This window comes from Empidonax traillii, unplaced genomic scaffold (genome assembly GCF_003031625.1).
Source record: "Empidonax traillii isolate 1590-97213 ecotype Southwest subspecies unplaced genomic scaffold, ASM303162v1 scaffold566:size1034704, whole genome shotgun sequence".
NCBI lineage: Eukaryota > Metazoa > Chordata > Aves > Passeriformes > Tyrannidae > Empidonax > Empidonax traillii.
In genome coordinates this window covers 92,944-115,397 of record NW_020955759.1, presented here as the reverse complement: position 1 = coordinate 115,397, position 22,454 = coordinate 92,944, and the positions used below count along the sequence as shown (strand labels likewise).

The 22,454-nt window shown below is 36.4% G+C and overlaps 1 protein-coding gene across 1 annotated transcript in view; it reads left to right on the top strand.

Moving 5' to 3' along the window:
• Positions 1-16,760, top strand: part of EMC2 (ER membrane protein complex subunit 2) — a 38,926-nt gene extending 22,166 nt beyond the window's left edge. The window contains exons 6-11 of the mRNA XM_027897895.1: positions 2,244-2,329; positions 2,502-2,561; positions 5,001-5,082; positions 6,214-6,324; positions 7,080-7,184; positions 13,130-16,760. Of these exons, the coding sequence (XP_027753696.1) occupies positions 2,244-2,329; positions 2,502-2,561; positions 5,001-5,082; positions 6,214-6,324; positions 7,080-7,184; positions 13,130-13,216 (531 nt within the window). The 3' untranslated portion in view covers positions 13,217-16,760. The remainder of the gene's footprint in view (positions 1-2,243; positions 2,330-2,501; positions 2,562-5,000; positions 5,083-6,213; positions 6,325-7,079; positions 7,185-13,129) is intronic.
• The last annotated feature ends 5,694 nt before the right edge of the window (positions 16,761-22,454 follow it).

Genomic DNA, 22,454 nt, shown 5'->3' with positions numbered 1-22,454 from the left:
GTGTTCCCACCATAGCAAGAGGATGCCCTGCTTTACAAAACACTTTGGGAACTCTTCCTAAAATGTGATAGAGCACAATGGTTTTGACTGGTTTTTTTTTTGTTGCTACTTTATGGGTTTGTTTAGTAATAGCAGTATTATAACTATGTGGAATTATTCTTTTTGTATTTAAAGAAAATCATAGAATCACGGAATCATAGAATCAACCAGGTTGGAAAAGACTTCTGAGATCAAAATAAGTTTAGCTATGCAGTTATCTTTATTTAAATAAAGAAAAAGCAAAATAAAATAAACAGTATATGTGATTGTTACAGCACTGTAACTGTGCATTGTTACTGTGTCAGCAGTTAAAATTTACATTTATGGCTTTTAGCCAAGTGTCTGCCAGTAAAAGTAGAATGATGTATGCAACTTCACGGATTGCAGTGTGACAGAGAAGCAGTGGGGATAAAAAATGATGGTGGGTAAACTCACCACACTGCCCGTGTCCTGATTTGTCCCCTGGTTGTTCTAATGAAGCTTCTCCCTGCGTGTGCCTTACGTTTAAGCAGAAGAAAGAATACTTCTTTCTCTCTTGAGAAAGTATTTCACTGAATTTTTATGTAAGAGATGTTCACGGGGGAAGTAAAGGGGGTGAACTCAAAGGAGAGAAAAAACCTAGAGTTAGTGTTAAAAGCATTTCTGTCTGGGCTATTTTGGTGCGTGAACTAGTTTGCCACTCTCCTCTTTTGGAAGTAGTTGACTTGTTCAAATGATGATCAAAGGATAAGAAATTATTTAGGAGTGTAGTTATGTTTAAAATACTGTAAAAATAAAAGAACTCTTTTGGGCTATATGTGGCTGTGAACTTAAGGTACATCATGAAGAAACTGATTTCAGATCTATCTGAAATTCAAATGTTAAAATAATTTAGGATTTTGCTAAAGAGTTGTCTGTTCTCATTTTGTCAAGGCTTCTGTAAGGTGATACCCAACTGTATAAACTCTTTATTGGGATATGAAATTGGATGAGAGCTATGAAGGGAATAAGCAGTGGACCTTAGTTACCAGAAAAGTGTGCTTTATATTTTTTTGTCATTAATGTTATCTCATGTCTGACTGCAGTGGTTGTGTTCACCCAGGAGAACAGGGGTTATGGTTGAGGCAGGACAGTGTTCATTCTTTGAGGCGTGTGATGCTGGGATTTGATTGTACTTTCATTCTGTCGGATTCCTGATCAGATGACTTTCAGGCTGGCCAAGGTGTGGTGCTGTTTGCTCCGAACTGGGAAGATTTCTTTTGTTTTGAATCACACCTCAAGTGTATCTTTATTCTCAGTTGGTTAGAGCATGGTGCTAATAACAGCATGGTTGTGGATTTGATCCCTTTATGGGCCATTTAGTTAAGAGCTGGACTTGATGATCCTTGTGGGTCCCCTCCTACTCAGAATAATCTGTAAGATTCACAGCCTAGAAGCCTGAAAACTGTAACCAACATCCTTCAGAAGCTGGAATATTGGATCGGAGTACAGAATAATCAACTATAAGAATTCTGTATGTCTTTTCTTCTGGTGATCTGTAACAACATTTATGGACTTCAAAACTTAAATGTATTATAATTCTTATAACTTGTATTTCAATTTTAAAAATATAAAAATATGTTCCACCCACATATCAAAGCACTGCTCAGGTTTTGCCATTGAAATGGCTATTTTGTATTCCCTTTACATTGCAGAGTCTGCTTTGTGCTCCAAGAATGATGAAAGACTTGTTTAGGAAATTGGTGTGTATTTCACATTAATTAAAGATGGCATTCAGCACTCCAACAAGAATATTTTTAAATGGCTGAAAGCCATACTTATGCTATGGAAACCTAGACGCATCTGTGGGATTCTCTAAGACTCAGTGGCTATTTCTCCTCTTAGGCATGGATCTTGTGAATGACAAGGTGGGGGTCTTTGGAATGGCTGAAGATTAGCATCCCCTGCTGTTTTGTAATTATCGGAATCTGGACAGTCATTTATTTGAATGAAATAATGCATACAGTTTGTGCCTCCAAAGAAAAGCGTACATAATGTGATTTTAAGGAGAGGTTTTCAATATCTCAGTGGGATGTCATAGAGTGTGTTTATAAACTTCAACCTAGCAGTTTCTCTGCAGTGAAATTCCAGTGGTATTGAGATAATAATTTGCACAGTCAAATTGCTTTCCTTACAAAAACCCAGGGAATTATGAGGCCTAATCCTTTATTAATGTCAACCCATAGGCAGCAAGAAAGCGTAAGATTGCCATTCGAAAAGCCCAGGGGAAAAATCTCGAGGCCATCCGAGAGCTGAATGAGTATCTGGAACAGTGAGTGTCTTACAAGAAAATACGGATTGTGTTTTGCTATTCTGATAAATCTTTTTAATTAAAATGGAATTTGCATTTAATTTATGCTTTTGCTTCCATGCTGATCATTTACAGAAGCCCTTGCACATTCATTCTTTTTTTCCTTTTTTCTTCTCTTGTCTTCTTTATACAGATTTGTTGGAGACCAAGAAGCTTGGCATGAACTTGCGGAGCTTTACATCAATGAACATGAGTAAGTTGTTTGCTAAGTCCACATAAAAACTGTTAATTTAAAATCCACTCTGTGTAAGTCGAAAACCTCAGTGATTTTTTTTTGAAGGACTACTATTACAAAGTATATTATCTCATTTCCAAAATAACAGGCATCAACAGGAAATAATTACCAACCTTATTCGACTACCAAAAGCTTTAAGAAAGCATTAGATTTTAAAACAGAAACAGTTTACCTAATTACCTGTTTGTTTCAGTAATTTTCAAAAAATCTGATATTTTAAAAGAAGTAGTTTGAGTGTAGCAGGGAACAGCACTTATTTCCCATAATTTTTCATTCAAGTGATATGTTTTACTTTTTAGAGATGTTAAATTCTTTACTTCTAAAATCAGTAGATCACAGCAACTGAAGTTCTGATTTTCTTTTAGCCTATCTCTCCAAGAACTTTTAGTAACCTTTAAAAAAAAAAGACAAAGGAAAACATGGATCCAGAGTTAGAGGCATCTGGTCGCCTGGGTACAAAACCCAATGCAATCAAGAATGCTGAATGTTGTAGTAACTTGCTTATTGGATATTTAATGTTTTTGTTAGCTTTTTTTATTGCTGTAGTGACAGGAGGAAATCCCAGTGTGAGAGGATTAGCTCAAAGCCTTAGTGCAAGTTTTCTAATATCACAGCATTAATTCTAACCTCCACCCAAAGGCGTATCTTTTTTTTTCCCTTCTCTTTCTTTAGTTCTTCAGCCCAGCCTGAATTATATCACATTGTTTCCTTCCTTCCTTTCCAGAGGGTAGTAAAAGAATCAAATTGTCAAGGAAGAAATAGCTATTCTCACTGTGATGAAAAAATTGTTCCCCTGTCACCTTTCCTTCCACCCCATTCTCAAAGAAAATAATTACTAAACTCTTTTAAATGCTGACTTAGACCTAAGGAATAATCTAGAATTTTGATATCCGGATTTCCATTTGTTTGAGGAAATTTACCAGCCACTTTTCCAAGAAAATAGCTATTAAAAAAAAAAAAATTGGCTAGAAAGACATTTAAGCTTGTCAAATCTGTCGGTACGAAAGTGAATGATAGAGTGGTGCAAACATACGTATTCCATTATTGGGTTTGGAGTTTTATGCTATAATCTTTATTACAAAATTGTGCAATAAAACCTGAGAAAGAAATTGCTTTTGCTTGTATTAGTCTTGGTCTGTAGTTCCAATTAAAAATAATATATAAAACTCTGCAGTTAATTGAAAGAAATTACTTTGCTCACTGTACTTCTGTGAGCAGCATTATCATTATTTTGACGATTAAATGGGGGAAAATTGGGCTCTTGGCTAAAAAACAACTAGTTAATTTTTTAAAAAGAAGACAATTCATCAGTTTATTTGTTTTATCAGGCTCACAAATTTAGTCTGGCTTGTGAAATCACCATTCTCTTTCTGTTGTTCATAAGCAAACACAGATATACAAGATTTATACAGTCTGTAGTTCTGCACTGTTCTGCAATGAGAACTGTGGCTTCTGCTTTTGGAGAATGTCATTTTATCTCCAAATTAAAATAGATACACAAGTATCATATCATGCACGGGAGAAAACCACAGTATATTTATTTTAAATTACAAGATTTTACAGATTATATGGTTAATACTGTCTCATAATTTCTAAATTGCTTTTACTGCAATATTAAATATCTACCCACACTGCCATTGTAAACATTGCATCTCCGAATTTTGGAATCCTATCATGTAAACTGTGCAATAGTGCTATCATATATTTGTAGACAGTGCAAATTCTGCAGAAAATCCTATTAGTTGAAAGATTATGAAGCTAAGATTCTTCTAAATAAACGTACATTTTGAGCTTGACTTCTTAATTCTTTCTGAAAAAATTCTTTCCGAAAGCTTTCACCAAAAAAAAACAAGGGCTAGTCTTTTCAAATGATAAGTTTTTGCCCATTTAGTCTGATGCTGTTTACATACAAAGATTTTAACTGTTCTTAGTATGTTTTTTTGATCTCACTTCTGTGGTTGACTGGTAAAGTTAACTGTCAGTGTAAGTGCTCTGGTCTGTGGCTTAGTTTGTGGATCCTCAGAATTTTCTTTTAGGAAAAAATGAATTAATTTGTAGTCTCAGTTCAGTGCCTCATAGTACCTAATTCCTGCTTCTGCTCATCACTCTTGTTGAAAAGATGTGGCACTTATTAATAAGAGATTAGGATATTAAATTCTTTCCATGAGCTGTTCCATATATACTCAGACTATTAGATTTTGTGTATTTTTTCCCTGTCTGTAATGTAAAAAGAGTAATTTGGTTCCAAACATAATTTAAAAATGAAACATTTTTATTAATTGTGAATCACATGATTTTGTAGGGGGGAAAGTAAGACTTTTATTGTGCTGTAAAGAAACTGAAGCAAAGAGCCGCATATTCTTGTTTCATTTTGTCACTGTTTTTTATATTCCTCAGCTATGCAAAGGCAGCCTTCTGCTTAGAGGAGCTTATGATGACTAATCCACACAACCACTTATATTGTCAGCAATATGCTGAAGTAGGTATTTTCAGAGAAATCAATTATGTTTGACTACATTTTCTGTTTTTATGTTACAGAAGTGGTGAAAATGGTTTCTTTAATTTTTCTCTAGGAGATTTCAAAGAGTACACAGAGAATGTTGACATCTCATAGAACTGAAAATGTTAAGAAAACTGTGTTTTCTTACTCACTGTGACGAAGCTAAGAGTTAGGGCAGGAATTACTGTAGATAAAAACTCATTTTAAATTAACTTTTCTTGTTGAAGTGTTTATGCACTTTTCAAATTAAGTGCATGAGAAGTTAAAGTTCCACAACAATGCTGCTTAGAAGGTTATGATATATTGCCTGTTACTGTGGAGTCAGATCTTGGAATCCACATACGAAATTTTGCCTGAAGGAGCACTGGCGGAGGAGAGGTAAAAACTAGAGGTAAACTTAGAAGTTTTAGCTCAAGGTTTTAGCCATTTGCAGTCTTTTTTTTTTTTTTTCCAGATTAATTTTTTTTTCCTAAACTGTACTGTTAAGTCCTTAGGATGGGTTTAATTTGTTAATGTGGATAAAATTGGGTTAACATTAAACTTGAAAGTATAAATAGATTTTGGGTAGAAGGACTGTGAACGTGTCTTCTAGTATTTATCCCTCTTTTTGTTGATCTAATAACTGACAAAATGAATGGAAAATCAATGGAGTAATCCTTTAAACTTTGTGTGCTGTTTTGCAGTTGAATGCATAATGAAAGGCACTGTGGTGTTTTGTGCACTGGTGTCCTGCATGTTGAGGGAACACAGAGTCAGTGTAGTTTTCTGATAGTCAGAATTTAGCTTTAAAGTTTGTACTGCTTTTCGTAAGAGACTATCCCAAGGTTTTAAGTCTTTATAGGTGCAAAATAATCACTTTTGATTCTTGTACCAATAAATTAATTAAATTGATTCTGGCTTTTTTTTCTCCTGTAGTGAAGTATTTTAAAATTCATACAGTGAGAAAATCTTGGATTTCTCCCAAGCCAGTATTTGACCTTTGGTAGGACTCCCTGATTTGAAATATCACATGAAACAAACCTGAAGTGAATTTTCATAATATCTTCGCTTCAGAGCAAATGCCTGAGGTATGAATGACATGCAAGTTTCAAGATCTTACCGTTTTTATAGGTTAAATACACTCAAGGGGGTCTTGAAAACCTTGAGCTATCAAGAAAGTATTTTGCACAAGCACTGAAGCTTAACAACAGAAATATGAGAGCTCTGTTTGGACTTTACATGGTAAGCATGATTATACATTTTCCATGTTATCATTTTGAATATGTCTATGCATGTGTATTCTCCTTTACCATTGACTGGTTTGTTTGTTTCCTCCTGTTGGTTTAACTTAATAGCTCATATTATTAACGCTGTTTTAATACTGGCTATGGACAATTTTGTGCCAGTAAGTACTCCTTACTTGAAGTGCTCTTACCCTTTAAGTCTTGCCTGTGTTTTCCAAAGAATTATAATTATTGCACATAAAAGTAACTTCTTGAAAAAGGATTTAAAATCATATTCCTCTCTGCAGGATGAAGGTGGCCACAGTTTATGTAGAGTGTTACCTGCTTTTAAAATGTATTTCCTGATGCCACAGGAAAGAATGTCATGTTTTTAATTGCACACAAATGACGTATTTTATATTGTCTCTGGTAACACATTAAACGAGGAAAGCTAATTTATAATTCTGACTTTAGGAAAACACATTAGATTAGCTGATCATGATTAGCTGATCATGTCCATGTTTGGTTCTTAACTCAATACACAACTGAACTGAAGTCTAGTGTAGCTTTAATTAAAACAAACAATTGTTTAAGAAGTTTAGCTGGTTCTTATATGGATGCTGTTTGCCAGTAACTTTTTAAAGTTTTTGTCTTTTTCCACTGTCACTGTGTCTGGGACTAGAACTGCAAAGATGCTGAATGTCCTCAGTTTAATCAATGAGCATAAATTTTATAGTTAAACTGGTTTTTGTTCTTATTTTATTGTATTCATAGTCTGCCAGTCATATTGCTTCCAATCCAAAAGCAAGTGCAAAAATGAAAAAGGATAATATGAAATATGCCAGCTGGGCAGCAAACCAAATAAACAGAGCATACCAGGTTAGTACATCTTTGCTTTATGATACTCTTAACATGCTGTTTAGTTCTTTTCTGCCCTTTTATCAGCTGCTGTTCAAAAGGTTAGATATGATGTGTAAACCAGCATCATTTGCTTGGATTTTTTTGCATTCTGCTTTTTTGATTTCCTAGAAGCCATAATTAATATTAATTGATATTTTCCATTTATTATTTAGTATTATTTACTTAATAGTTTTAAACAGATTTTTTTCTACTAACATTAACTGAATGTACACTAATGTAATGTTGACTTCCAAGACTTGGTTCTACAGCTATTTTATTAAAGCTTGGTATGTTTTAATTCTTAGAGTGATTTTGTTACCCACTTCTGTTTTACTAAAAAAAAAAAAAAAATGGAAATTCTAGAATTTTATTTTCCTTGAGTTTACTCTGACCTTTCAAAATCATATTTAATAAATAGTGTTTCTAATAATTACTTTAGAAATTGTGACTGAAGTTGGGTTTGCATAGTTTTGTAGAAAAATGCCCATTGAATTGTGAAAATGTAGACTTTTTAGGCCACAGTCAAAGCTTGTTGAACTCATTAGGAGTCTTTCCAACTCTTTAAAAAATTACGCTTAATATTTTGTATTTGATATTGTATTTTAAGTCTTTATTTCTTTCTACAACTCTGAATGAAAACATATTAAGACATAGGTTCTGCTGTCTATGCATCCCAAATATAGTATGTCTATTTGACTCCCTTAAGCTATTCTTAATAATCTGCCAATTGAAGTTTATATATAAGTAATCCTGAACATTTTTGAGTAAAAATGTTGATATTAAATGCAAAGACTTTATATACTTGTAACATTCCTTTCTTCCTGCAATATTTCAGTATTGAAACTCCATATTTAATTTTTCTCTTGTTGCTACTATTTCATGCTTAATACTACCAAATGGCCTTTTTACCAGCTCCATCTATTACAGAATTAAATGAAATTTTCCTTTTATGGCCAATGCAGTTTTTTTTAGTACACACTTGCCAAGAGTGCAGCTTCTTGTGGCTAACACGTTTTCAATGTATTCCAACTTAGAGCTATTTTCCATTTCTCCTAATTGGCCCTGTAGCCTCTGACTGTATTTCACAGTGAAGAATATTGTAACCCTGAGTATATATTTAAGTGTTTTATACTTGTGTGCCTAATGTTTATTTCTCTCTTTTGCTCTTTAAATGACTCTGCTTTTCATTAATAAACCATTTACTTGCTCATGATGGCAAAGTGTGTATGAATTAACTACTTTGTCTGATGTCCCATAAATAACCAGGGCTTCTTTTGACTGAAGTATGTCTGACATTCCTGTAAGCATAATGCTGATGGAAAACTCAAGTACTGCAGAATTAAAAAAAAAAAAACACAAAAAACCCCAACCAAAACAATCAAACACCCATGAAAAAAACCCTTGAAGAATGGAATTCGCTGTGGATTCACCACTGATAGAACAAAACAGATTTTAAAAGATGTGTGAATTTTTAGTGAAAACTACCAGCCCATGCTTTAAATCTTAATAGAATGAACTACTTAGATTAGAGTAGATTTGCACATGTTCTAAGTAAATACTGCAACTGAAGTTCAAAGCACCATTAGAGACCTGTTAGCACTTTCAGGTGTATCAGGGTGGAAATGTAAAACCAGTGTTGGCTGTGGAATGATCTAGAAGACCTAGAAATAGGAATCTCCTGGTTCTAAATATAATGAATGTTTAATTATGACAGTTCGTATGTAATTGACTCACAGCAAGATAAGCATGCCTGGGTTTTGTTTTGTTTTTTTCTTTCTCCCCACATGGCTTTCTGTTAACATCACAATGTCCCTAATAAAACATGAATTTTATTGGGAGTGGTGGTGGTGCTGCTGGGGGTGTTTCTAGGTGTGTGTAGTATTGTTGGGATTTTTTGGGTTTGTTTGAAATACATTTTTTTTACTGTTTTCTTGTGTTCTTTTGGATCCTACATTTAGCATTTTTGGTTAGTGCTTACCTAAGAACAGACCACATTAATACAACTAATGTATCTATCTGTCTGTCTGTCTGTCTATCTATCTATCTATCTATCTATCTATCATCTGTTAATATATAGGTATGTAAAACACATGCCATAACTTCTTTGTGACTTCATACTTTTGTGATATGTTGCATACTTCAGTTAGCTCTTTGGGACATAAAGTGAAATGTGTGATTGGAATCGTAGGGGAAACTTAGCTATTGAGAAAATGTAAGTGCTCAAGCCGGGATCTGGCAAGTAAGTGGGGTCAACACCCTTTCCTCTGCTCAGAAGTCCATGGAGACTCTCCAGTGACTCTGGCTGAGCAGGGCGGCCCCAGCCCAACCCTCCTGACCTTGTTACAAGGCTGCAGGAGCGTTTGGCTGCTCCAGTCTGTGTTCAGAGACTTGTAACGTCCAGTGGCTGCAGCAAATGGTGTTTGGTGATGGAGTAGGTGTCGGTTTCCCCTGTGAATCAGTGTTGATTTGTTGCTACCTCCGTGAGCTGAGTGGTTGGAAAATGTCATCATTTGGACTTGAGGATGAGACCTTGGTCATTTGTGCCAGTATTCCTCCCTTGATGGAGGGTATGTGTAGCCAGGTTTTAAGCTAGATATTTATATTATCTCTATAAATCCTCCCAACTTTCCATGCATTATCCACCTGTTAAGTAAGAGTGTTGAGAGCTTGTTGGGTTTGGCATTGACATGTTTTTTTGGTTGGACCTTCTAATACTGCTAAATGAAATTTTTCTGCTGGTCATGTTCTAGAGAATAAGATGCATTGAGAATCCTGATATGGATGCCTAGACAAATTACATGAATTTGTGCCTTTAAATTATGAGATTAATAATTAAAAAAATTACTTTTGAGCAATTGTTTTGCAGTGAGATCTTTCCCCATTTCCAGTTTGGATTTGAACTTGAATTACCAGCAGTTTTCTCAGTAATTTTGGGAAGCTGCCTTTATTTTTTCAAAGTACTGGCTATAGTTGCTGGGGTTTTTTATTATCATTATTTTATTTTATATGAAATTTGCTTGAAATATTTCTACTAGTCCCCTTCTTTCAATTTATTCTGTCATTCAGTCAGTTTGCTTTGGAGCTTGATTTTTGCTTTTCCTATGCATTCCTGTATAAAATCAGAACTTTTTAGTTTATTGTCATTTAAAGAAAGCAATGTTTGATTATAAAAAGGAACTATTTTTTCACCATTGTTGGTTAGACCGTGCAGCAGTGTCTTTACAGGAAAACAAGATGATACAGAATAGTTAAATAATTTTCTGAGAAGCACAGGTATTTGACATCTGGTTAATATATTTATTTTGATCCTTAATATGTAACCATCCATGCTGATTAGTGCTTCTCATCTGTGTCTAATCTAAGAGAAATGTAAACTTCTGCAGGAAGACAGAAAGGTTTCGTAGCTAGAGCTGCTGTATGGAGCTGGAATTCCTGACTGCTAGCACATCCTCTGAAATAAGGGTCATTATCCTCAGGCCTCTTAAATTTAATTGACTGGGGGGGAAAAAAAACCCAAAATTTAATTTTAATTTTATTAGTGAAAAATTAGTGAAGTACTTGTTATTCTAAGAGTTATTATTAGCTTAGTTTTGCCTTACCACTGGGAAACTGGACTATTCTGTCTATGCAGACCCTGGAAAGGACTTCTGTCTGTTCTAACTGAGGACATGAGTCACGGTTACTTTAAGATTGAAACAAAATGTGGCTACCTGGAGCTGTGCAATTAGGTAATTGGTTTAGCATGTCCCCTGGCAGAACCATTTCAGCTGAGGCAGACAAGTTTGATTAATGCTCACAAGAATCTTTAACGTGATCCTGCTTATAGTAATTTTCCAGATACATGCTTTTTGGGTACATTGCTAAATTCTTCTGTGTTAGCAATCTACATGTTATTTATGGCTGGAGAGGGGTGATTTTGTTACTAACCATTTGGGAAGCAGAAAATTAAATCATGATTTTAAGAAATGGGTTCCAGCTCAATCAGTCACATTGGTGTGTAATGGCAGAATAGACAAAATAATTGTTTGTCAGGGCAAATTTGAAGTCATTACATTTCCAAGTGTACTTCTGTTTGTTATGAAGCAGTTTGGTTTTATTTGTTCAGCTTAAACTATATGTCAGTATCATGAAGGCAGCCGCTCTTGAAATTATCAAGTAATTAGTTTTTTTAAACTAATGTCTTATGTCAGTTTTGTTTTCACTGTCCATGAAGAGAATAAGTAAATGTTCTCTTATTTTGAAACTTTTCTCTGCATACTTTCTGTATGTCTTGCCAAATGTGCTCTTTGAACACAGTACATTTAGGCTTCTGTGCTTTCAGTTGAACGTTTTGAGTTCTGTTTTTTAACTTCTATTTGTGAAAGGATTTGGAATCCTCAAGTGTCTCTTTACTGTGAACAAAAAGAAGATATTATATTCAGTCAGATCTAAGCAAAAGTTGCTTCTCTCACTTTGGAGTGTGTTAAGAAATCTTGGATTTTCCTCCGGTCACTATGGAAACTCCACAACCTGAAGAGTGGGTTTATGTATACTACTAGAATCAAAACAGGGCACATCAGTTAATCACCTGGAAATATTAAATATGAAAAGGTGGTGTTTTCAGTACATCTCTTAACTATTAAGTGTTGTCACAGTAACTAACTATTTAATTTGCAATAGCTTATCATTTACTGTGCCAGAACTATTTTTTAAAAACTCAGTGCTGATTGGGGATCCCAGTGCTAGATTGTAGCCTGGGGGTCAAAAGCAGGTTAACAGGTCCTGCAGCTTGTTGCTAGTGTGATATTACCTGGGTTTGATGATTTAATCTTTCTTAACAGGTCATGAATAATTTGCTAAATTAAGTTAATTACAAGAGAGAAGGGACACATTATAAATCAAGGACTAAATATGCGAGACACCAGTGGTATTTGAAATAAAAAACATCAAGTTGAAAATTTATTGAGTGTTTCAGTGTTAACATTTAAGTAGAGAATAGGCTGTTTTACTACAAGTGAGTTACAGTTACTGCTTCTGTAATTTCTTCACCCCTCCCAATCCCAAATGCAGAACTTTTTAGTGCAGGTGTATTAAAAATGGTCAAGAGTTTAATTTGAATGAAGACCAACCTGGTCCATAAATCCATAGATATGGCTGATGAGTGATGGGAATTGTCAGTACTGTTAGAAAAACCCTTTTGAGGTCAACATGGAGTGGTCAACATCTCCAGTCCTTGTACCCCTTCCTTTCCCAGCCTTGGTTGCATGTGTCTTAGGGAATCTAAAGCCATGAGTAGTATTTATTATGCTGTGTCTTTCTTTCTTTCTTATCAGGATAGACTTTATTTCGAATGTTCTCTGAAATTGCTGTTGTAATAGTATGCTACAATCAACTGCAAGGTCATCACTCACAGTTACTTTGAACCATATAATATAATTATATGTTGTCTGGATTATTTTATAGTAGATTTTGATAAGTAGAATTTTTCTCTGATTAGCTATAACAAAAGTAGAAAAAAGACTGGCTTTAATAACAAGTCTAAGTCTTGCTACTATTTAAATTATTAATATAGTCTAATTTGGATCACATAAAAATAAGTCTGAAATAAAATTTATGTTAAAGTTTACAGAGCAAACAAAAAAACCATAAAGATCTCTCTTCAGATAAATTTTAAATTTCAAAGTGGAGTGTTAGCACAGAATATTCAAATTCAGAGCAAAATAGTGAAATTGAGTTCTACTATTAAGTAATCTTTCGTTGCTTCACAGAAGGAGGGTGATACAGCTTGTAGTGTGGTAAAAATTCTGAGTTTTAGTGCTGTCCTTTAAAGTTTGTAATGAATAGAGTTAATTTTTTAGATTTGATATTTGGAACTGTTATTTTCACAGGATCTGTGTACAGAATTTTGATGTATGACTAATAAAAATTCTTTCTTTCTTGCTTAGTTTGCAGGTCGCAGTAAGAAAGAAACTAAATACTCTTTGAAGGCAGTGGAAGACATGCTGGAGACCCTGCAAATCACTCAGTCTTAGTTTGGCACAGAGATCCAATATGAAATTCTTCAATACTGTGCTTAACCTGTGGGTTATGTTACTGTAGTGCTGTTAAAAGTTAATTTTGTATTGATTAACGTGCTATATAAGATAACATTTTATGAAAAGTAAAATGCCTATTTATTGCTGCTATAAGAAATGTGATGAATATCCACTGAATAACTTATCCACATAGACATCATAAAGAAATTACATGCTGCACATAATTTTCTTCAGATTTTTTGTATCTACAGTACCTGCTTCTAAGCCATAATTTGTAGAAATAAACTTGTTAAATGATTTTTAAAAATAGTGATTTATTGTTCTTGCAAATGGAAATTATGAATTTATATATGTAGATTAATAACATATGTTAAACATTTTTGTCTTATTTGCATATTTAAGAGTAAAAAGCATGCTACTGATGTGCATTTTCTGGAAAATGTTTACCATACAGCAAGGAGTTATGAACACGCTTCAGTAGAGAAAAAAAAGTTGTTGTTAACGGTTTTCTTAACGAGTTGATATCCAGTACTGTAGAAAAGGAGAAAACTTGCTCGTGTACTTGGCTCCAGAGGTGCTCTTGTACTGGCTTATGGCCAAAGACATTTTTCTCTGTGGTTTTGTGGGCAAATGCTTCCATGTCCATGTAGTTCTCCAGTCAGTATACGCATATGCACTTTTTTAATTCCTTCTCCGTGTCCTTTGTTGCACATATGTTCCACATCGTGAATTTCAAAACCACCTGAATGCGAGTCTGCGTGTGCCTGTGTGTGTGCCCATTCTGTGCCTGCAGTCTGGGCACCCCTTCGCTGTGGGGGAACTGGTGCATGATCTGCGCAGAAACCAGGGGAACTGCCCTGCAAGGGTGAGATGGGACAGCTTGTTCAACTGCTGTGTACTGGCTGGAGGATGGTGTTTGTCACACCATCAGCATGAAGCATCTAGCACACTGTAAATCTATACTGTGTTTGTCTTTAGGCACTGGTTTATTTACTCAGATAATTAGTCAAACACCCTAATTCATGCATTTTGGAGCTCTGATCGTTCTGGACATTGTTCAGATGTGTACTGTGGCGATCCAGTTGCACAGCTGTCATCTCATTTATTACAGCAATCTTCAGTAAGATTGCATAACAGCAGCAACATACCCTTGGCAAATTCTAATAAAAATACTGCAATGTAGTTTTCATGACTGTCACCATCGTGATTTGACTTTTAGATTTTATACTGCCTGCTCTGTGTAGATGGGTAGGTTAAAGGCTGTATACCAAAATGTCCTTTTTATGATCCTGGACTTGATGTAGCGAAACAAAGCTGAGTTTCACTCAAAGAACAAAAACTTCCTTTGTGAGTTCAAAGCTTGGGAATGACCTGGTTGTTGCCTGAGACTGAGCCTTTAAGAAACACATAAGATCTCACTCCTGTTATCCATAAAGTAGGTTGGAGTATGATAGTGGGACAGGATGGGTGCTATGCCATGGGAATTAATTGTATGTGGAATCTTAAATTAACCTAATTCACTACTGCTGAAATACAAAACTGCAAATACTGCATAGTATTATATTAAATTCTAACCTGAGGGAATAGTGCAGATCCTTTTATAATAATAATTCACAAACTGGCCTCCAAACAGTATTTGTGGCTAGATTGTATATGTTTTGGGTGGAAAACCAAGAAACTATCATATGTGAATCTGTGTAATTCTGTTCAGAGTTGTAGTCTTTGACTGTAGGAGTGTGCCATCTAGAGTTTTAGGCCCTCATAGGTGGTTTTTTTCTCTTTTATCTACATCTCATGTAACTTGGTTGTATTATAAAATTAAAAATGGTGTGAAGCTGTACTGAAGACTAAAATTACTTAACAGTGCATAACATTTTATCTCCAAGGTATTAAAAAACAGCAGTGCAGTATTTTTGTGCAGCTGGCATCTATGCTGCTGGGATGTGTTATGTGTGTTTTATTCAGAAGCAACTTTTAACATGTCAGACTTGGTTATGTTGTATATCAGTTTCTCCATAAGGAACTTTGTTCTGTTTCTTGTTTTCAGTGATCTGATCAAAAATTTCATGTCATTTGGCTGCTTAGAACCTTTTCACTACTGCTTATCATCTTTTTGAAATTACTGTTTAGCACTCTGATTTGTGCGTGTATTTTGGCATAATTTCTACATAGTAGAGCTTACAGGTTGACCTTCCAGATATTTCTGACAAATTCAACTTTACTTCAAAGGTAAAATAAATTACTCCTATGAATATGCGTGGGCAGTCTCTGATAGAATTATTGAATCGAAGCAATGGAAATTGAGGGGCTTTTCCATATTCAAATAAAAAATTAAAAAGCTTCTGTCTGCATGGAAAATAACGGTATGAAATGCCATGCAGTCTCAGCAAGCAAGGAGCTTGCTGAGAAGGGAAGTTGTGATATAATATGATCTTTATAAAAGTAATTTTCCAGTTCTAGTAAATGATTTTGTAGTGTCACTGATGCTGTGTTGCATTGAGAAATAGGTTTTCAAAGAATGGGTTACTTAATTAACAAATGAACTTGATTATATTTTGTATTGTGTTCTGACAGTGACAAATGCTACACAAAAAATTTATTATCAAGCATGTAGTCTCCTCATTCCAAAATAAAAGGCTGTGTTTTCATATTGTTTCAGTTGACAGCAAAAACTTGGGACCTTTGCAATGCCAGACTGTGTAGCAAGGACTTGTGTCTTTATTTTTTCGACCATACTTTGATAATGGGCTTGATAGCAAGAGCTTAGTGTTACCCAATGAAGTAAAGGTCATTGAAGAGCCACCAAAACCTCACATTCTGCCCTTGTGATGCAAGTTACTGGTGGCTTAAAAACATTTTGTCCAAATATTATACAATTCATATTATGTAGCTGCAAAAAGCAGATCTTGTTTAGTATATATCCCTAAATCTCTTCGAATCAGTGCCCAGAATATCTTGCAGTTGCTATTGGAAACTCTGTTATTAGTCAACGGAGGACTTCCTCTTGGCAGTGCTGTATTTGTAATGGCATCCATGTTTGCTAGTCACTGCATTTACAGTGGAACTTGTATTTCAGCCAGCCTTAGAAGGGAGGGGAAAAGGAAAGCAAATTAAACTTGACTTACTGGCATGAATTTGTTAGCTTCTTGTTACTTGCACTCTCATCTTCCAAGAACACCAACTGTAGCTGCAGTCAGGTTTGCAATAATAATTCTTTTTGTAACTCAAGAGCCTCTATATATTCAACTCTAAACCCAACACTCCATTAATATCTAAACCATACAGATTCCAGGGAAATGGTGCACGTACCCCTGTATGCAGGAAAGGACTCCTCACACCCTCCCTCAGGTTGGTGTCAGAGTGGAGCAGCATTAGAACAGTTCTGGAGTGTGGTTTTGTCTAGAAAATTAGTACTACTTAATATGGCTCAAAATGTTGGTTAGTACTTCCATTGTTCAGTGCATGAATAGAATTCTAGGACTAACTGTTGCTTAACTACAGATACTTGAGTCTGTGTGGAGAATAAAGTACCTGAAATAGTCATAAGTCTTCTCTGGAATGACTCTGGAACCTTAGAGATCCTCTTGATGGGTGCTAGTTGGAAGTTAGATTCAGGCAGCAACTAGTTTTCAGAAATAAATGGCTCATTAATCTACCTGCCTCTTAAACAGCAAACCAAAAACAAAACCTCAAACAAAACTATAGAAAACCAAACCCCCCCAGAGTCACCTCCAGTAAAGTTGTTTTTCATCTGCTGGATGTGAAATAGAAAACCTTAGTCAGTGCACTTCGCAGGTGAATTTATTTTGCTCTCTGTGGAGGAAGTCCCCTATAGCAAGCAGTACAATCCTTTCAGTGCTTGTCAGGGAAGGAAGAAAGGCTGGAGAGCAGCACACAGGCCTGTTTAGCCCACATACAATAGTAGGACCTCTACTGGCATGTTGCAAAGAACATGCCTCTCACCTGCACTTGGGATCCCAGAGGTGAACATTCCTGGTGAAAAGGGCTAAGTGAGACTGGACCAGCACAGCCAGAGCCTGCAGAGTTGGTGCTCAGGTGCCCGTGCTCAGAGACCCAGCACAGCACTTGAGCTCCACCAGCTGTCAGATGGGCTGCACGTTGGCACGAGTCTCCCCTCAGGTTTTTGCTCCACTAAAGACTGTCCTGGCCTCTGTTTTACTTTTCTCCCCCAGGGCCTTTGCACAGCTGGAGTCTTACAGAAGGTCCGTGCCGATGTGATACTGTGTGATTTTCACTGTGGGTTTGGGTGCGGAGCTGAGGGTGCAGATTTGCGAGGAATCAGTTTGTTGGATTGATCCTGGCTCTGAAGGTTTTGCACATTATTGGCTTCAGTGCACACCTAAAGGTCAGCACGTAAGCCTTTGCCTTGGACTGAAAGGATCTCAGACCTGTCCTGTCAAATATCCAGATATCCAAATATCCTCTGTAGAGGCTTGACAAAGAATGGACGAGGTTGGATGTGATCCGTGCTGAGTGACCTGCAAGTGTATGGAAAGATCTATTACTCATGGTGATGTAGTGACTGCAGTTTGGGTCCCACAATCACTGGGCCTTTGTGTGTGTGTGTGTGTGTGTGTGTGAAACAGCATGGAGTGAATAACTGGGAAAACACTTCCAGATGGGAGCCTGTTATCCAAGGTCAAAGGGATGACTGGAGGGAGGAAGAACCACCTTTTCAGCTTGAGGGAGTCAGCAGAGGTCCTCTAGCTCTATGCTCTGTAGAAGGTGACAAAATGTGCTGTGTTTTTGCATTGCCTAAATAATGAGAGGTGTAAGGTTGTGTTTAAAAAAAATTGAAATGGTGGTGCAAATGTGTTTTTGTCATCCCTGTGTATTTTAGCTGCTTTCAATGTGACCTGGTTGATGTTAGGGTTCCTCATTTGGGCAGCACGTAGGCATCTACCTCAAGGCTAGCAGTGGAGAAAGACACATTTAGAGGGACTGCTCACTTCAGAAAAGTTCCTCATGGGCTTCCATCATGGCAGGTCATGACCTGTTTGCATTGGCAATAGAATCACGGCTTGTCCCGCAGACGGAGCTTGCTTAAATAAGGTTCCTCTTAGGATCAAGGCTAATTTTCCCCAAAGAATGAAGGATCTTTTCCCAAATTTATACAGTTTTTATGTAGTGAGCTTTTAGGTTTTGGACATGATGTTTGGAAGTGAAACTTTAAACCACGCAGATGTAATCCTCCCAGGAAGAGACTGCAAAAATCAACACTGAAGCAGTTTCAAAAAAGTGAGCTGCAAGTAAAATTAACCATTGCCTCTGTTTATTTAGGTAATTGAGCCTGACACAGTGGTGTGTCTGACAAGCTGCTCTGTGTTTTTTATTCCATTAAATACAGCTATGACACTCAAAGCTGTCACTGCCCGTCTGAGAATATTTGTTTCAGTTTAGACTTTGAAAACTGTGTAAATGTGGATAGATCACGAGGTGGGCAGTGGTGTAAGAAAACTACCCAGTAGAACTGTATCTTTCCCTGGACAGCTGCTACAGTTTATTCTGCTTAAGTTAGAATCAAGAATGAAAACCATGAAAAATTATTAATAGGTCTATTAAAAGTCAATAGCTGCCGTGTCTGTTTTGAAATCAATGTTATTGCCTTATTTTTAAATTGATTATTCAATGGACTGCTTGGCCATTATTAGCAGGCTTTATTGTAAGCTGGAAATACCTTTGAAAAAATAGAGGATGAAAACTCTGAGAAATCTAAAAATCCCTTGGCCTTGCTGACTGCAATTGAAATAAATTGTATATAAAATGAACACAGAATCTCTGTTTTAAGCATATCAATAACATTTAGTGACCTGTAACAATATTGTAATTGTAGTCATGCCAAGCTTTTGGATCAAAACTTCCCAGAAATGTGATGTCTGTATGGAGCCAAAAGCTCTAATAAGCTTTTAAGTAAACTTTGATTTAGTTAAGTGTAGACACCACCCAGACATAGAAAGGAGCCTTTGCTAATACAGAAAATTTACTCCTCTTGGGAAGCTCCAATATTCAGGTAATTCTGAGCCTGATTAGCCATATGAAAGAAACAGCTACACCTATTATCAGAGTTGTTTCAAGGAACAGCAAGGCTTTTCGACATACAAACCATCTTCTCAGTAAAGCAGAGATGTAAATGGGGTCATTTGGAAGCAACTTAGAGAACAAATCAATATATGATACCATCACTTTGTGAGGGAATTGGATGGAAAAGTCTAGCAAGAGATTTATCTCTCTTTTTCCTTAGACCATTTTTTTTTTTTAATGCAAAGTTTGCTGAAGAAAAAGCCCTCTGTGAAGGAAGTTTAGTGGTTCAGCTGTCTAACTACATATCATACATAATGTGAATTTCGGTGAGAATGAGCCTGAGGGGCTGCTGGGTGGCTGAGGTCAATGCAAGGAGCAGCATCTTACGCTGGTTCCAGGTTGAGAGCACCTGGGCCTTCTGTGCCAAGGTGGTAGGGCCTGGTGCCCCACTCTAATGTCTGCCTTCAGGATAAGAACAGTCTGTCTCATGTCTTTTTAATGCCCAACTGTCCTAATCAATTTTCTGAATACCTGTAGAACATGAACACGGCTTTTTAAAAAAGTTCCAGCGATTTCCCAGTTCAGAGGGGATCAGTGATCCAATTTATTCCTTCCAGCTCTAGGCAGCATACATACAAATATTTTGTTCAAAATGTGCTCCTGGGCCCTATTCCTGGATTGCTCTTTAGGCAACAAAATAAGGGATGGAATTCTCCAAGTCATCGCCTCCCAGCTGGCCTTGCTGTCACTTTTTTGATTCCAATTTTTTTTTAAAATCAGACCACATATTTAAGTGCTTAAGTGCTTAGACATGGATTTGATTCTTAAATTTAGGCACCAATTTTTTTTCTTTTATTTTGTGTCCTTTATTTGCCAGACTCCTAAGTGGAAGCAGAACAGATAGTTGTCTCAATTGCCCTGGCTCTGTGTTTGTAAGCAGCTGAAGAGTGACTTTTAATGTATGGCCGTCTGCACCTAAAGTCATAGGAAGAAAAGTGACTGCTGACTAATGCAGTAAGATCAACATTTTAAACAAAATCAATGAACGGCTGCAGAGACTGGAAATAGTAGGAGTTAGTGAGGTTAAAGATCTACTTGAATTAGAGAAGATGTAACGAAGTCTGTGCTCTGCGGGGCCCTGGAGGAGCCATGTGGTCTCTTTTCTTCATGCCTTGTCCATTCCCATAGTCTCTTGCCTGTTACCTCCCACCAGTTACATCTTTTGTGGTGGTTCTTTGGAGCAGAGTTCCTGTCTTTGTGCTGTGGCCAACCATGACACATATGAGGACAGAGGGATGACATCTGGGTGGTGGTTTTTCTGTTGTTTTGTCCTGTTTCCTTTTCAGTGGTGGGTGCGACCTGAGGATGTGTTCTTTGGCAGTGAATAAGAAATACCAGAAGACTTCCATATATTGGCTGTGTTCATTTACTCCTGATCCCTTCAGGTAAATGAGCCAGAGGAATTGAAAGTGTCAGGAGGATGTCTGTTTGCTGTTATGTCCCAAGTGATCCGAAGGAATCTATGGGACCAACGCTTCAGTACCAGTATGGGGGTAGGAGGGAGGGGAGCACAAACACTGTGAATGAAGAAGACTATTTAAATGGGAAGTGATATTACTGAGGACTGGCTAGAATGCAAGAATTTTGTTTTACAATAAAATTGAGGTTTGACTGCTGCTCTTGTACCATAATAGAAATAAAACCAGAAGCCTCTTCACTGCTGAAAATGCCGTACCCACAAGATTCGCTCTGCACTGGCTTGCCAGTAACCTAATGATTGAGTCATTTCCCTGAGTGGCAGGAGGTGGGGATTTATGTTGTCTACCTGATTAAGAGAGAGACTTTGAACTTGAATTTCATGTATTCCCAGCAAGTGACCTAACCATCATGTTGCAGAGTCAAGTCTCTGGCCCACAGACAGTTGCAACAATGGGAAAATTCCAAAGGAGTAAGCTTCTCTTGGAAGCTTAAGATGACAAGAAACTGTGCCTAAGACACTTTGCCTTTCTTTCATGGTGAACTTCATATATCAGCAAACTACTGAAGTATTAACTGAGCTTGGATAAAGTGATAAAACTATCTTTCAGACACACAGATGCTTCTTCAGTTCTTAAAAATCAATAAACTTGGCACATAACACAGCTCAGAACTGATGTAAGTGGTGCTCGTAAGGAAGGTGCTTGCCGTTGCAGGAAAGACAGATCTTAAAACATAGCTTCATTTTTTTTACTTCCCTAAGGCTCGTGGGTGTTTGGTTTTGATATGATTTTATCACGGTTGAGTAGATAAGTTTCCTTACTATGCTGATCTTTCTGTAAAAGACACCTGTAAATTCTGTTCTTTGTGTTATTAGTAACATGTCTTATCTCTCAAGTCATTCAGTCTGTGGGGTTATTCCTTTTTTCCTCTCCCCCTAAGTAGTTTAAAATCTCTCTGATGAAATCTGTATGCAGAAAATAGGTAAGTTTGCTGGAAATTATCTTTGATTAGTTATTTTTTTCCCTTGTGGAGTGGAAAGGGAGTTATTCAATCTGTTATAATGACAAAAAAATCTCACTGAAATGCGGGGAATGGTATACTTCTGTGACCAGTATCAAGCAGCCTCCCACTCCCTGAGTTTTTTTATTGAGTTGGCTCTGCAACATGATGCAATTCAGTAATTTAGGATTTTTCTGCTTCAGATTTCTCAAACATAAAATCAACTGAATCTCTTGTGCCCGAAAAATCACTGCTCATAGATGTTGCTATGAAATTAATACAGTGCTTATCACTTTTATTCTGGTTCATAAATATTGTATTACTGGTTGGCTCATCAACCAGCTAAATCTGTCTGGGGAAAGAAGTAATTTCTGTGTCTAGTAATTTTTCACAGGTAACAAGAAATTTATGTCAGGTGGGTCATTCCAGTCAGTGCTCCGAGTGACAGGAAAGTGTAGGGTAAATTTGGCAGAATTCATGTATATGTTACACCAACTCCAGATGTTTTAAGCATTCTACACATTCGTTTTAAAAAATAGTCTTTTAATAGTTGAGATGGTTATTAATTTTTCTGCTCAAACTGAACTTTAATATGAATCTAATATGATGGATATAAATTAGCATGTCTTGCTAATCTAAAACTTTTATTAATTATCCATGGTTTATTTTCTGTATATGTCAAGAGCTTTTGATCTTCACTGAGTTTATAAAAGAT